Raw genomic sequence first — 14,165 nt, forward strand, 5'->3', positions numbered from 1 at the left:
GCGAGCCTGGCTGTCTTCTGTTAAGCCAGACATTCAAGAGACTTGCAAACATGTAAAGCAATACTACTAAATTTTTGTTTTAGAAAATCAAGTTATTTTCAGAAAGACATGTAATGGGCTTATTGCTGCTATTTTAAAATGCATTAATACATTTCTTGGTGGCAGTTTCTAAGATGGTAGATATTGATCCTTATAACGCGTAGAGCAGACGCTCCTCAGGACCCTCAATAATTTTAAGAGTGTAAAGGGATCCTAAGGCCCAAAATTTGAGAATTGCTGACTTGAAGTCGTGCTTATTTAAAAGCAAACGTTGATTGGGAATTCCCTGGCGGTCCAGAGGTTAGGACTCTGTGCTTTCACTGCTGAGGGCCAAGTTCAATCCCTGGTCAGGGAACTAAGATCCCACAAGCTGCGCAGTGCGGCCCCCTCAAAAAAAGCAAAGGTTGGGATGTTAAACTGTGATTTGTTCTCTGTTAGATCCTAACATTGCTTTTTTGGAAACACCTCTGAATTGTTGGCTGTCAATACAAACGTGACAGCACCTGCCTACTGCCGACTACTTCCAGGGATTGTCTGTTTTTCATGAAGCTGAGCCTGGCTGCAGGAAAAGCCTGCAAGAGCGGGGCGGGGCGCCTGGGGACTCCTGCCCAGATGGTAGATAAATGTCCAGGTGCTCTCAGGGAAAGCCAGAATGAAGGAAGTTCGCCAGGGGGCCCGTCATTCCCTCCTTGAGGTGACCTCTTCTCTCTTTGGGAATGTTGTTTTCCTCTATGTCCACAGCCCTGCAGTTCCTCACCACTTCTCCCAGTACCAGGCTCCTTGCTATCTCCTCTATAGTCAGTAAACTCCAGGGAAGGGGTTTGCTGACATCCAGCCAAATTATACGATCCCCATGTTTGGAAGGAGAACGAGTCCCTTGGCGATGACAGAGCCTGGTTCGGGGCAAGTGAAGCACCCAGGATGCAGCATTTCCAGGGCCGCTCACCCTTGGGTGCCCACCCTGCAGTGCATGGCCCCGAGAGTGGGCACTTACCTCAACGGCCCTGGCCCTTCTGCTTACAGAGGAGGCCAACCTGAAGGAAGGCCACGGCACAGCTTAAACCATGTCTCTTCAGTCTGAAGCCGTCACGGGAGAGTTTTCTATACCCAGGGAAGCCCAGCCTGGGCAGAATGGCTTTGGAGAGGTTACTGTCATTAACTCTTTTCTGGTAGAGGGATTCCTACATCGGATTGTTTCTCAAGCTGTTTTGACCAGCACCCACAGTGCAAAATACAGAAATACATTTTACATTTGACTTGGTTCTCACATATGTATAAAGATAAAGAACTGAAATAAAGTCTCAAAAGATAATCCTTATCTTTACTACATGTGACACAGTCTACACTAGTTAAAAAAGAAAAAGAAAATGCTGCTCGCTAAGGAGATGTCACCAGCCACCAACTTGTCTTGAGACAGGCTGGGACCTGGGACCCTGTGCTGCAGTGCTGCAGTGCTTGCACCACCACAAACCTCTGCTCGAGCAACAAAATACAAAGAAATGCTAGGAGACTGAAAGGAACTGTGTGAATAAAAAAAGATAAAAAAAACCCAACTCTTACTCCTGAAGAGCCGGGAGCAAAAACTGGGTGTCTGGAGCAAAAGCAGGGTACTGCGAGTGCCCCCTGCACACAGTACCACCAGAGGGGTGGGCAAAACACCTAAGTCACCCCTCCAACCCGACCCCTGAACACATCCCTACCCTCACCCCATATAAGGAACCAGCTCACCCCACCCTTGGGGAGCGAGCAAGGGAACATGTTACTTGTTTTTGCTCCCTCCTGTGGTCTCAGGGGCTCGAATAAAACCTTGCCTGAATTTCTTGTCTGGCCTCTAGTCAATTTCTGTTGCCTGGGGAAGGCCAGGAACCCTGGTTGGTATCTGTGTTGACCTCCAGTTTAGAAAACATTGAGATAAAGCACTGGTTGGAAGGACCGTTCCGGTCCTAAGACCCTGTAGCTCAGTCTTTCAAAGAACAGCTTTCTTCACAGGAAACTGCACAGTGAGGATCTGCCTGCAGTCCGCATGCATCCCTATAACGCGGGGACTTAAGCGTCTATCCACAGTAGAAGTGTAGGAATAGCTTGAACCTATATGCTTCGGATACCCCAGATTGGTTCAGACCCAGGTGGCTCTTCTCCGTCCCCTTGACTATCCCAAATCACAGAATGGTTTACCTGCACAGATTCCCACCAAAACTCTGGCCACAATTATCATCTCATATGACCTGGCAACCTTACTGCATCCCATTAAGATCGCGGGCACGATAGAAAAGATGTTGTTGAACAGCAAGGTTCCTTTCCTGCAGAGGACAAAATACCAATTAGTTTGGTTTAAGGATTCTCTCACTCCTTTAACAAAAGTTTGCTGAGCATCTACTCAGAGCAGCTGCTGTTGTGTTGTACCCTTTGCTGTTGCCCTAAGATGGATACAGTTCAAGTGCATGGCTTGGTGTGGGAATATTCTCTGTGGGAGCAAATGCAAATGACCGCCACACAGAGGGCATCAGGGATGGGGAACAGAGGGAAAGGCTCCAATATTACAATATGGCAAAGGGTTTTGCAACCATAAACTAATATGATTTTAGCGTAATTTTGAAACCCAGACTGGATAAGGACATTAAAGGAAAGGTTTAGGCCAACTTCACTTATCAACATAGATGTGAAAATCCTAAGTGAAATATTAGCCAATTGAATTCAACAGCATAGATAAGAATCTTTCAAGGTTAAAAACACCATATTAAAGATTATACTGGGGGAAAATATAGGATTATCAATTGAGTGGCAAAAGAAGTCAATAAAATTTGATACCCATTATGATTTTTTAAAAAAACCTTAAGAAACTATAAAAATGAGGGAACTTAGGTAAGCTGACAAAGGCTATCTCCTAAAAACCTATAAAAAACCATCAAACTTAAAACTTAGAAAGCAGTCCCATTTAAGTCAAGACTGGAGTTGGACTTGGGCCCTGGAGAGCCAGACAAAGGCAAAGGGAAAGCTCCTCTGGAGAGGCTCCTCCCTTTGGGCTCCCCAGGAGTCCCCCAACCAGGCACCGTTCCTGCCGCCTGCAATGGAGCAGAACCATGACAGGACACACAGAGCAATCCACCACATGCAAGAGGCTGCGCTTACAAGAGCACAGCTTCAGACAATGGGATTAGATAGAAGCTATAAAATCCGTTTTAAAGGAGTAGTGTCATAAAATAAGGAATCAAAAGGGTACTACAGAAAGTACAAGAAAATATGTAAAACAAAACTATCCAAAAACAATAGCAAAAAAAGATAGATTTTAAAAACAAATGAATACCTTAGAGGACTGGGGCGGGGAGGGTGGGGGGGACTCGAGGGGGGGGTCAAGGAAGGGAGGGAATACGGGGATATGTGTATAAAAAACAGATGATTGAACCAGGTGTACCCCCCAAAAAAATAATAAAAAACAAAACAAAACAAAACAAAACAAAAAAGCAAATGAATAGGGCTTCCCTGGTGTTGCAGTGGTTAAGAATCTGCCCGGGACTTCCCTGGTGGCGCAGTGGTTAAGACTCTGCCTGCCAGTGCAGAGGACAAGGGTTCGAGCTCTGATCCAGGAAGATCCCACATGCCACGGAGCAACAAAGCCCGTGCGCCACAAATACTGAGCCTGTGCTCTAGGGCCTGCATGCCACAACTACAGAAGCCCTCGAGCCTAGAGCCCATGCTCCACAACAAGAGAAGCCACCACAATGAGAAGCCTGCACATCACAACGAAGAGTAGCCCCCACTCGCTGCAACTAGAAAAAACCCGCGTGCAGCAACGAAGACCCAACACAGCCAATAAATAAATAAATTTATGTCTAAAAAAAAAAAAAAAGAATCCACCTGCCAATGCAGGGGACATGGGTTCAAGCCCTGGTCCAGGAAGATCCCGCATGTCTTGGAGCTACTAAGCCTGCGAGCCGCAACTATTGAGCCCACGTGCCACAACTACTGAAGCCCGCACGCCTACAGCCCATGCTCCACAACAAAAGAAACCACTGCAATGAGAAGCCCGTGCACTGCAATGAAGAGTAGCCCCCACTCTGCAACTAGAGAAAGCCCACACGCAGCAATGAAGACCCAACATAGCCAATAAATAAATAAATAAATTTATAAACAAACAAACAAACATAGTCATTGAGGGACTTCCCTGGTGGCATAGTGGTTAAGAATCCACCTGCTGGGGACACTGGTTTTAATCCCTGGTCCAGGAAGATCCCACATGCCACTGGGCAAATAAGCCTGTGTGCCACAACTTCTGAAGCCCATGAGCCTAGAGCCTGTACTCTACAATGAGAAGCCACTACAATGAGAAGCCCACACACCACAATGAAGAGTAGCCCCCATTCACCACAACTAGGGAAAGCCCATGTGCAGCAACAAAAACCCAACACAGCCAATAAATAAATAAGTAAATATTTAAAAAATATAGTCATTGAAATAAAAATGTAGTAGGTGAATTGAAGCTAAGGAGAGAATTAATGAACAGGAAGGCAGACTTGAGGAAGTTACGTAGAAAGCAATACACAGAGAGAGAGAGAAGATGGGAAGTATGACAGATTAACATAGGGAGGATTATAATATCATTAGTCACAGTAGCCAGAAGGTGTAAGCAACCCAGATGTCCATCACAGATGAATGGATAAACTTGCAAATATTCATACAACAGAGTATTATTCAGCCTTAAAAAGGAAAGGAATTCTGACACATGCTACAAGGTGAATGTACCTTGAGGGCATTAAGCTAAGTGAGATAACCCAGTCACAAAAGGACAAATCTTGTATATTCCATTCATATGAGGTCCCTAGAGACAGAAATTTGATTGGTGACCTAGGGGAAGATGAGAAAGGGGAGTTATTGTTTAAAGGGTACATGGTGTCCATTTTTCCAAGATGAGAAGTTATAGAGATGGGTGGTTGTGATGGTTGCACAACAATGTGAGTGTATCTAATGCCAATAACCTGTACACATAAAGACTGGTTAAAATGGTAAATTTTATGTTATGTATATATTTTACCACAATTCTTTTTTTTTTTTTTTGCCGCACCATACAACTTGTGGGATTAGTTCCCTGACCAGGGATCGAACCTGTGCCCGGCAGTAAGGATTAGTGGAATTAATATCCCCTAAGAGCACTTACAATAGAGCCTGGCACATAAGAACCCATCAATAAATTGTTAGCTGCTACTGATATTTAAGGAACATTGACAAATCTTTAAGAAAACCACGAACAACTGAATAACATTTATCACATTTTCACACAGACAGTGGGACTCGCAATTGTCAGCTCATCTGCAGACCAGACGGCGAGTCCTCCACTCAAGGAGAAGCGTCCTGCAGCTCTGACTGTGACCTGACTGATGTCCTGCCCCTGCTCCCCCTGCCCCTGGCGGTCCACAGGAAGAACTGTGAGTTCAACACCAGCCTCCCAAGAAGACATCAGGATTTTAGATCCTGAATTATAGCTTGTATGTTTCTAGTCTCAGGTTCTTTTGGAAAAAGACCGGAGAAGGAACCAAGGTCTGGGATCTGGCCTTGACTCTTGAGCTCACTAGATCTGTGGCTGAGAAGGGGGACTTGACCTCAACCCGCCTCCTGTGTGCCCATCCTGGAAGGGAGGGGTTGGAAGGAGGAACTCTTAATTACTCTTCAATAACAAGGCTACTTGCTCTCTCATGCCCATGGAATTAACCAGGGGCGTGGGAGAGCTCAAGGACCTTTCTTGGAATCAAACACAGAATCTCTAATGCTTCTGGAAGTGGAGGCAAAGATTTAAACTCTGCTCTTGGCATTGATGACACCCACAGTGAGGGTTGCCCAGGGACCACACGGTTTCACACTGGAGGGCTTGACATTCATCTCAGCCGTTTCAGAGTTTTACAGGAATTTAATTTGGGCTACATTTTTCACATGACTGGATCCCAAGGTAAAAGAACAGAGCAGTTAGCTTGCGTTCATTTAGGAGGCAGAGTTCAGGAATATGAGGCTATGGTCCACACGGGGCCTGACAGCTTGGCCATGCCACCTGGCATTTGACGTGTCTAAAGCCCAAAAGGAAGTTTCGGTAAGGACGATTTCAAGGCAAGAGAGAGTGAGAGCGGGAGTGAGTCCTGATCTCTGAAGCACTCTCTGCTCTTTCCATGTGCACCCCAGGGCCTGAGACCCATCACCCACAGCCACCTCCAGCCCTGAGGCCTTCAGTGCCCAAGTGCCCAAACACTTGGCCGATGTCTGGTCTTCTTCTTCCCCACATTAGGAAACAAAAATCATCACAGCAGCCATTACCTGGTTTTAGAATAAAGATTTCTGCTTTAGGCCCAGGTTTTAAACTCTGATGGGGTCTATGAGCTTCAGGGAGTTGAAAATTCACCTTCCCTTACCTGCCTAATTTATTCACCAAGGGGCCGACCATGAGGGAGCCGAGGAAGCCTCCGAAGGGAAACATGGACACAGAAACTGACCACAGCAAGGTCAAGGAAAATTCACTCATGTATTCACCGATCCTGTCATAGTAGGTCTCGTTATAAAATGCTTTCATGAGCTGGAAAGCGAAGCAAAACAGAACGGGAAAATAATTGAGCTGGTTTTGCAGAAAGAACGTTAGCTGTCGGACCACCCGATGGGCTGGGCTGGGCACATGGACATCGACGTGATGAAGTGGAGGAGAGGGAACCAGGGTTAACAGCAAGGAGCAGGGGGCCCCCATGGCGGGGTGGCTGTGAGCCTCTGATGGCAAGCTGCCTGGGATTTTTTTTTTAACCCATTTTGGGGAAGAATTTGGTTGGTTCTCTTTATTTATTTGACCACACCCCACGGCATGTGGGATCTGAGTTCCCTGACCAGGGGTCGACCCCACGCCCCCTTGCACTGGATGCTTGGGGTCTTAACCACTGGACCACGAGGGACGTCCCTGCCCGGGATGTTTCTAAGGAAAGGAATGACTCCAGGCTCCCAGTCACGGAATCAATGTTGGATGAGCCCTGCCCCTCCAGACTCCGTTGGATAACTAGGATGCAGAAGATCAGAGGCCCTCCATATACCTCCCCACCACCTCCCCAACCCCCCACACCGGAGGCCAGCCCGCCGTGTGTCCAGCCAGGCCTGGCTCTCCACGAGAACCTGGTGCGTCCCCACAGCCCTGTGCCTGCAAGTCCCTTGGGCCTGCACTGTGTATCTCATGGGGGCCCCCCCTTCACTTGAGGCCCCACTGTTTGCCCTTAGGGTGTGTGGGGTCCCACCCTAGTGGCCACCCAGGCGCCAGGTGCTCCAAACCCGCCTCCCTGTTCCCTGGGGGCTGCGTCTCACCCACCACAGCAACCTACCTCGGCAGGGGAGTTAATAGCGGCCACGTTGTACCCATACTGGAAGGATGACCCAAAGGCAGCTATCAGCGTCGCCAAAGCAAGTACAGGTGTCAGCCTCTGTGGGGGAGAGATCATGGCTTTAGGCCAGGAAGCAGCCCAGGGGTGGGGCGGGGGGTGGGGGCGGTTCCAGGGAACTCCTGATTTACTCAGAGTCTTGTAGAAAGATAGATGTCATGGGATCTGAAGACTTGTGGTCTTTCAACCACTTGCTGCCTGGAAACCTACCCTCCACTCATCTTGGGTGAAGCAGGTTTCCTCAACTGTAACACATAAGCCTGGATAATCCTTTGTTATGGGGGGCTGTCTGGTTTGCACTGTAGGGACACCCCTCCCCCATCTGTGACAACCTAGATGTCTGCAGACATTGTTAAACGGCCCCCGGGCAGCTGGGGAATCGCCCCTTGTTGAGAATCACCGAGTCAGAACAAAACTGAAGGGTCACCCGCTCTAACACTCCATCTAATGTCTGAGTTGCTTCTGTGACATTCCTGTGTGAGGCTGCCTTTGCCAACTGCAGCAAATGCGCTCAAGCACTGCCTCAAACACAAACTCCCCTAAAAAATCAAAGGGAAAAAAGTGCAAAAATTTTTCATGATTTAGGGCCACTGATTAATCTCTTTTAGTCTCTGGACTTTTGCTGTAAGAGGCAGAAGGCACAGTGAAAAAAATATTTAAGTATAGATTTCTGGGGACTCTTAATTACACACATTTTGTGACAATATACCCTTTGACACTTGGGAAACTGAACACTCATTTGAGACAATCTTTAATGACAAGTGGGGATTCATCAGTAAAGGGATGAAAATCGGGAGAAAAATAAATGTGACAAGAGCTTCGCTTTTAGCATCTACAGATCTGTCTGAATTTGCTCACTGCCACTTTCTGGCTTAATTTCTATTATCTTCAGTTTCCTCAACTTTAGCATGAGGATAAAACCCACGCGGAGTTACTGCAAGGGTTAATTATGGAAGCGTCTAGCTGTGGAGGTAAGTCCGCTGACTAGGGTGGGCCTGGGCTCTCTGAACCCACCACTGACGCACTTCATCCTGTACTACGACTGAGGTCCCCATCGCATGGGACTCAGCTGCCCCAGTGGCTGGCAAGCTGAGGTCCTCGTTTCCTTCCTAATCTAAGCGGGAACCTCTTGAGAGAGGCAGGTAGGAGCAGGACAGGCAGAGAAACAGCGGTCACTCTGATCTTGCCTGGTGCCCAGGAGGGGACAGCTGAGCTGGTGACCCCCATCCCAGGACAGGTGCAGGACTCGCAGGTCAAGAGCAGAACCTCAAGTGAAACATCGCCCATCTCCTCCTCTGCCAAATAAATTCAAAATGCTTAATCCACAGGAAGTTTCTGGTAAGGACGATAAGAGTCACAGATGAAGCAGCCTATCAAGGAGCCGTGGGCTCTGGTTTCCAGTCTCTCCTCAGGCCCCACCGCCCCCTCGGCCAGTGGGGGCAGCAGGTTACAGAAGTGGGGGGAGCAGGTGATGGTGCCCAGGAGGGAAGACGGGTTCCAGGCCTGTTGCTGCACTGTGTTCTCTAAAGGCAGGGGGTGCACGAGGAGGCACACCCCCACACCCCCAAAACCCCACCCAGGATGTAGCATAGGGCCAACTGAGCTCACCTCCTGAAGTGCTCTGGGTGTTCAATTCACTCATTCATTCCCTCACTCATTCAACTGATTGAGCATCCACTGTGAGCGAAGCATGCTTCTAGGTTCTAAGTACTAGAGATATAGTGGAGAAGCAATCAAAGACCCCTCCCCTAAAGCTGTCCTATTGCTTGATTTGGTGGAAGGAGGAAGGAAGGGAGGGAAGGAGGCCAGGTGGGAGGGAGGAGAGAAGGGAGGAAGGGAGGGAGCGAGGGAGGAAGGGAAGGAGGGAGGAAGGAAAAAAATGTTGATTAAAACTTCTCCTCTCCTAATTCTCTTCCCAGTAAATGATAAACTAGAAATGCACCAGGCTTCATTCATACTGCAGGTGCAACTCTGACATTCTGCTTTGATGGGTCCTAAGGTTTGAAGTCCTTAGCAAAGCTCAGCTGGGGAGGTGGCGGGTGCCCAGGGGTTCCTGTCCCAGACTTGGGGGGGCGGTCCTGGCAGGCACGTGGACAGCCATCTCCCTGACTGTTTTTATGGGATCCCAGCAAAAATGATCAGAAAGCCCTCAGGCTGTAGAGTCTCTAAGCCCAGAGCACATAAGTCAACTTCTATTCCTCGGCTTCCTCCTTGAAGTCAAGCCATAGGCACATTCTAAGGACCTGTAGGAATCAGAGTTCACCCTTTGTGGAAATAGCAAGACATTCTGGGTGAGTTCTCAAGCTCTCGCTGACCTTGCTGGTTCAAATGCCTTCATTTTGATGAAACAACATTATTTTTAAGGCAGGAAAAGAAAAGTTTAACATAAAATTTTCTCTGCTGCTTGAGCCACTCTCCCCACCCCACCCCCCCCCTTTAGTGTGCATTATGTATCTGCATTACACATTAACTAAATCCCCTTAGAAGACACAGGAATGCCTATTCCTCTCCCACCCCCCAAAAGCAATTTCCTTCTGGCACCAGCAGCAAGATAAATCCTTAGGAGATAACATTCCTTCCCTAATCCTGTAAGGGGTCACAATAACCCACTACTCACCTTGTTAGACTATGTAAACTGTCAGTATGTATTGCCCTTTGTCTCAAAAACTTATGTAACTGTGCTGTGACTTTTTTTTTTTAATTTGAGTATAATTGCTTTACAATGTTGTGTTAGTTTCTGCTGTACAATGAAGTGAATCAGCTATACGTAGACCTATACCCCCTCCCTCTTGGACCTCCCTCCCACCCCACCCCCCATCCCACCCATCTAGGTCGTCACAGAGCGCAGAGCTGAGCTTCCTGTGCTTTACAGCATGTTCCCGCTAGCTATCTGTTCTGCACAGCAGTGTGTATACGTCAATCCCAATCTCCCAATTTGTCCCACTCTCCTCTTCCCCGCCTGCGTCCACATGTCTGTCCTCTACGTCTACATCTCTATTCCTGCCCTGCAAATTGGTTCATCTGTACCATTTAGGAACAGTCCTCAGAGTTTTCTGAAAAGCTGCCTCCCAGGTTATAATCCTCAAGTTGGCTCGAATAAAAATGTCCACTTCTTTCTTAGACTGACTGTTAATTTTTCATGGGCAGTGCATTAAACAAATATTTATTGGCACCTGTGTATGATCTGGGTACCACGCTACAGTCTGGCGAGCAAAACAGCTGCCCTCAAGAAGATTGTGATCCAATGGGGAAGACAAGACATTTTTTAAACACTACATAATAATTTAATAATGAAACTAGGACTGTAGTTAGTTCTGGGAAGAAAATCCATGGAAATGGTCAAAAAGAGGAGTCAGGAAAGTGACTGAGAGAGGATGGGGGTTTGGTTAGGGGAGTGGCTGAGGCAGGGGGGCAAGAGGTGCCAGCTTTGAGGACTAATTAGGAAGCAAAACCAAAGGATTTGGTACCCGGTGAGAAAAAATGGAAATCAAAACCACAACGTGATACCACTTCTCACTCATTAGGATGATTAAAACCAACGAGACCGATCATACATGTTGACGAGGATGCTGAGAAAATTGGAAGCCTCTCACACTGCTTATGGGATTGTAACATGGTGCAGCCACTTTGGAAAACAGTCTGGCAGTTCCCCCAAAAGTTAAACACAGAGTAAACATATGATCCAGCAATTCCACTCCTAGCTATATACCCAAGAGAATGAAAACATACATTCACGCGAACTTAATCATAAATGTTCACAGCAGCATTTTCATCATAACCAAAAAGTGGGAACAACCCAAATGTCCATGAGCTGATGAATTGATAAGCAAAATGTGAAATATTCATACAATGGAAACATTATTTGGTCATGAAAAGGAATGAATCACTGATACTCGCTGCGAAGTGCATGAACCTTGAAAACAGGCTACTTGAAAGAAGCCAGTCCCCAGAAGACCACCTGGTTCCATCTACGTGAAGTGTCCAGAACAGAGAGATCCACAGAGACAGAGATAAATCAGTGATTATCCAGGGCTGGGGGAGAAGAGGAGGAGATGGGAGAAATGCAGAGTGACTGTCAGTGGGTAAGGGGTTTCTTTTAGGGGTGATTAAAATGTTCTAAAATTGATGGTGGTGATGGTTATATGACTCTGAGAATATATATTGAATTGTATACTTTAAAGGGGTGAATTGTATGGTTTGGGAGTTATATTCTCAATAAGGTTACTATATAAAAAAGGCATGTAAGAGAACTTCAGGGCTTAAGCTTTTTGTTTTTGTTTTTGTTTTTGTTTTGGCCACACTGCGTGGCATGCAAGAGCTTAGTTCCTCAACCTGGGATTGAAACCATGCCTCTTGCAGTGGAAGCTTGGTGTCTTAACCACTAGACCTCCAAGGAAGCCCCTCTTTCTTTTTTTTTCTCTTCTTTCCTCCTTTCCTTCCTTCCTTCCTTCCTTCCTTCCTTCCTTCCTTCCTTCTTTCTTTCTTTCTTTTTCTTTTTTCTTTATTCTTTTTAACTTTCTGGGAGGGGAAAAAAAGAACTTGGTATACTGGGCTGAATTAGGGCATGAGGGAGAGGAAGGGGCCAAAGAGGATGTCCAGGTCTCTGACCAGTTTGTTAAAATGACTAGTGGCTCAGTGAAGAGCCATGAGAGGGGTCTCTCCTCAGAGGCCAAGGGGATGACTTCCCTGGTGGTGCGGTGCTTAAGAATCCACCTGCCAATGCAGGGGACACAGGTTCAACCCCTGGTCCCAGAAGATCCCACATGCCGCAGAGCAACTAAGCCTGTGTGCCACAACTACTGGGCACAGGCACGGAGACTACTGAAGCCCGCACACCTAGAGCCCGTGCTCCACAACAAGAGAAGCCACCGCAATGAGAAGCCCGCACACTGCAACGAAGAGTAGCCCCCACTCGTCGTAACTAGAGAAAGCCTGTGCGCAGCAACGAAGACCCAACACCGCCAATAAGTAAATAAATAAAATTAAAAAAATAAAAAAGCATAGTGAGAAAATTAAAAAAATAAAAAGAGAGGCCAAGGGGAGCAGGGACTATGAGTTGTGCTTTTGGGAGAAATTAGGAGCCCCGTCCCTCAGGCCCACAGTAAACTGGCTTCCTGTTTCTCACAATGCTGAGAGTTTAGTCAAACAACCACCTTCAGAGCTAGCCTTCTGACAGAGCGTGATTCAAGTTCTCTGGGAAGAAAGCCGCACCCAAACCATCTCTCTTAGGAATTTGTCTCCAATCTCCCTTTCTACCACCACAGAGACCCTCTCAGGCTGACGCTTCTCCTTGTCAGGCATCTCCAGTCAGAAAGCAAATATCCCTGGAAAAGCAAGTCCCTGTGAATTAGTAACACTTAATATTATTAACACTTTATCACACTATGGGATGAACCCAAAGTTTCACAAACATTCCTTAAGGTTTGAACGCCGAGGGGAGAGAGCAGAGACACATGTCATAACATTTTAGAGCCGGAGGTGCCTTGTCTTGTCCTTGTGGCTGTTTAGAGCATGCCGATCACAGCGCAAGAGCAAGGGATCGAATCCTGCCTCTCCTGCTGCTGGCTATGTGGCTTTGGGCCAGCTACTAAACTTCTCTGTGTCTCGGTTCCTTCATCCATAAAATGGGGACAACGATACTGCCTTCCTCACAGGACTGGTGTGGGGACTAAATGCGTTCATACATGTGAAACAGGCCCATGGCTGCCTTGTGGTTGTACACGCGACAAGCGTTACACATTACATCACGGGTTTGCTACCAATATTAATTACTAACAATGAGGACCCAGAGGGGAAGTATCGACCCTCATCTAGTTGGTGGCGGGGGAACGCCACAAAAAAATTCCGTTTTCATTTTCCAAAGCATTTTGGAAATTTTTTTTCTAATCCACTTAATTTTTTTCTCTTAGGCCAAGAGTCCTTTCTCCCGGCAGAAAGTCCTTGATGCACACCAGATTCGTGTCTTTTTTCTTTACATACGAGGACCCCAAAGGCCAGTGAGGCCGTGGTCACACAGCCACCAGAGGACAGAGCCGGGTCCTTCCCACCAGCCTGAGTAGCCCCTGGCAGCCCAGCCTCTGCAGCCTGAGCTGCACACCGCGCCCCCCTGCTTCCTTCTCCTCGGCTCCTTAATGCCCCCTTAGCTTCACTCTGTGATTTGAAAGTTCTCACAGTCACCACTGGAAGAGCTCTGTTTTGATATCTCCCAGCACATATTCACCCAAAGGGCCAGGTCCGCCCCCAGGCACCCGGGAAGGGGCAGCCTGCACGCCCTGGACGCATCCCTGGAGGAGGCCTCCCTCCTTGGGGGAACTGCAGGAGCAGGTGGCTGTGATTAGCCCATGTCTTCTGCATGTGACCGTTTAATCATCTCCTTTCCAAATGTATCCTTCATTTTCAGGGACAACCACGCAGGGTGCGTCTGTTCTTTTGCAGCCGCACTTAGGGGCACAGCTGGTCAGTGCATTTCTTTTTCAAGAGACGGCACAGACCAGACCAGGGCCTCTCCTGACCCCCAAATCCCTAAGTTTTTTTTTACCTCACAGTTCCTTTTCTATAAAATAGAGGAGAAAACATTTGACCTGACACATTCTTGTTGTCATGAAGTAGACAAGGTAATCCCTGTGAAGTGATGCAGTAATCTCTAAAGCAGTTAATCTCCCGGGCAAGAATGCCACTGGATCCACTGAGTAGACACCAGGAATGCTGCTAAACATCCTCCAACACCCAGGCCAG

The 14,165-nt window shown here is 47.4% G+C and overlaps 1 protein-coding gene across 5 annotated transcripts in view; it reads right to left on the minus strand.

The window, feature by feature from the left end:
* SLC2A5 (solute carrier family 2 member 5) overlaps nt 1-14,165 on the minus strand; it is a 34,003-nt gene that overhangs the window by 8,649 nt on the left and 11,189 nt on the right. For 3 of the 5 annotated variants that reach the window (XM_057695512.1, XM_057695520.1, XM_057695505.1), the window contains 3 exons: nt 7,374-7,472; nt 6,432-6,592; nt 2,215-2,339 (listed from right to left, as the gene is read on the minus strand). In XM_057695512.1, coding sequence (XP_057551495.1) covers nt 2,215-2,339; nt 6,432-6,592; nt 7,374-7,472 — 385 coding nt within the window. The remainder of the gene's footprint in view (nt 1-2,214; nt 2,340-6,431; nt 6,593-7,373; nt 7,473-14,165) is intronic. The other 2 variants (XM_057695539.1, XM_057695529.1) reach the window with 2 other exon arrangements.

The sequence above is a fragment of the Hippopotamus amphibius genome, chromosome 1, assembly GCF_030028045.1.
Source record: "Hippopotamus amphibius kiboko isolate mHipAmp2 chromosome 1, mHipAmp2.hap2, whole genome shotgun sequence".
Classification (NCBI taxonomy): Eukaryota; Metazoa; Chordata; class Mammalia; order Artiodactyla; family Hippopotamidae; genus Hippopotamus; species Hippopotamus amphibius.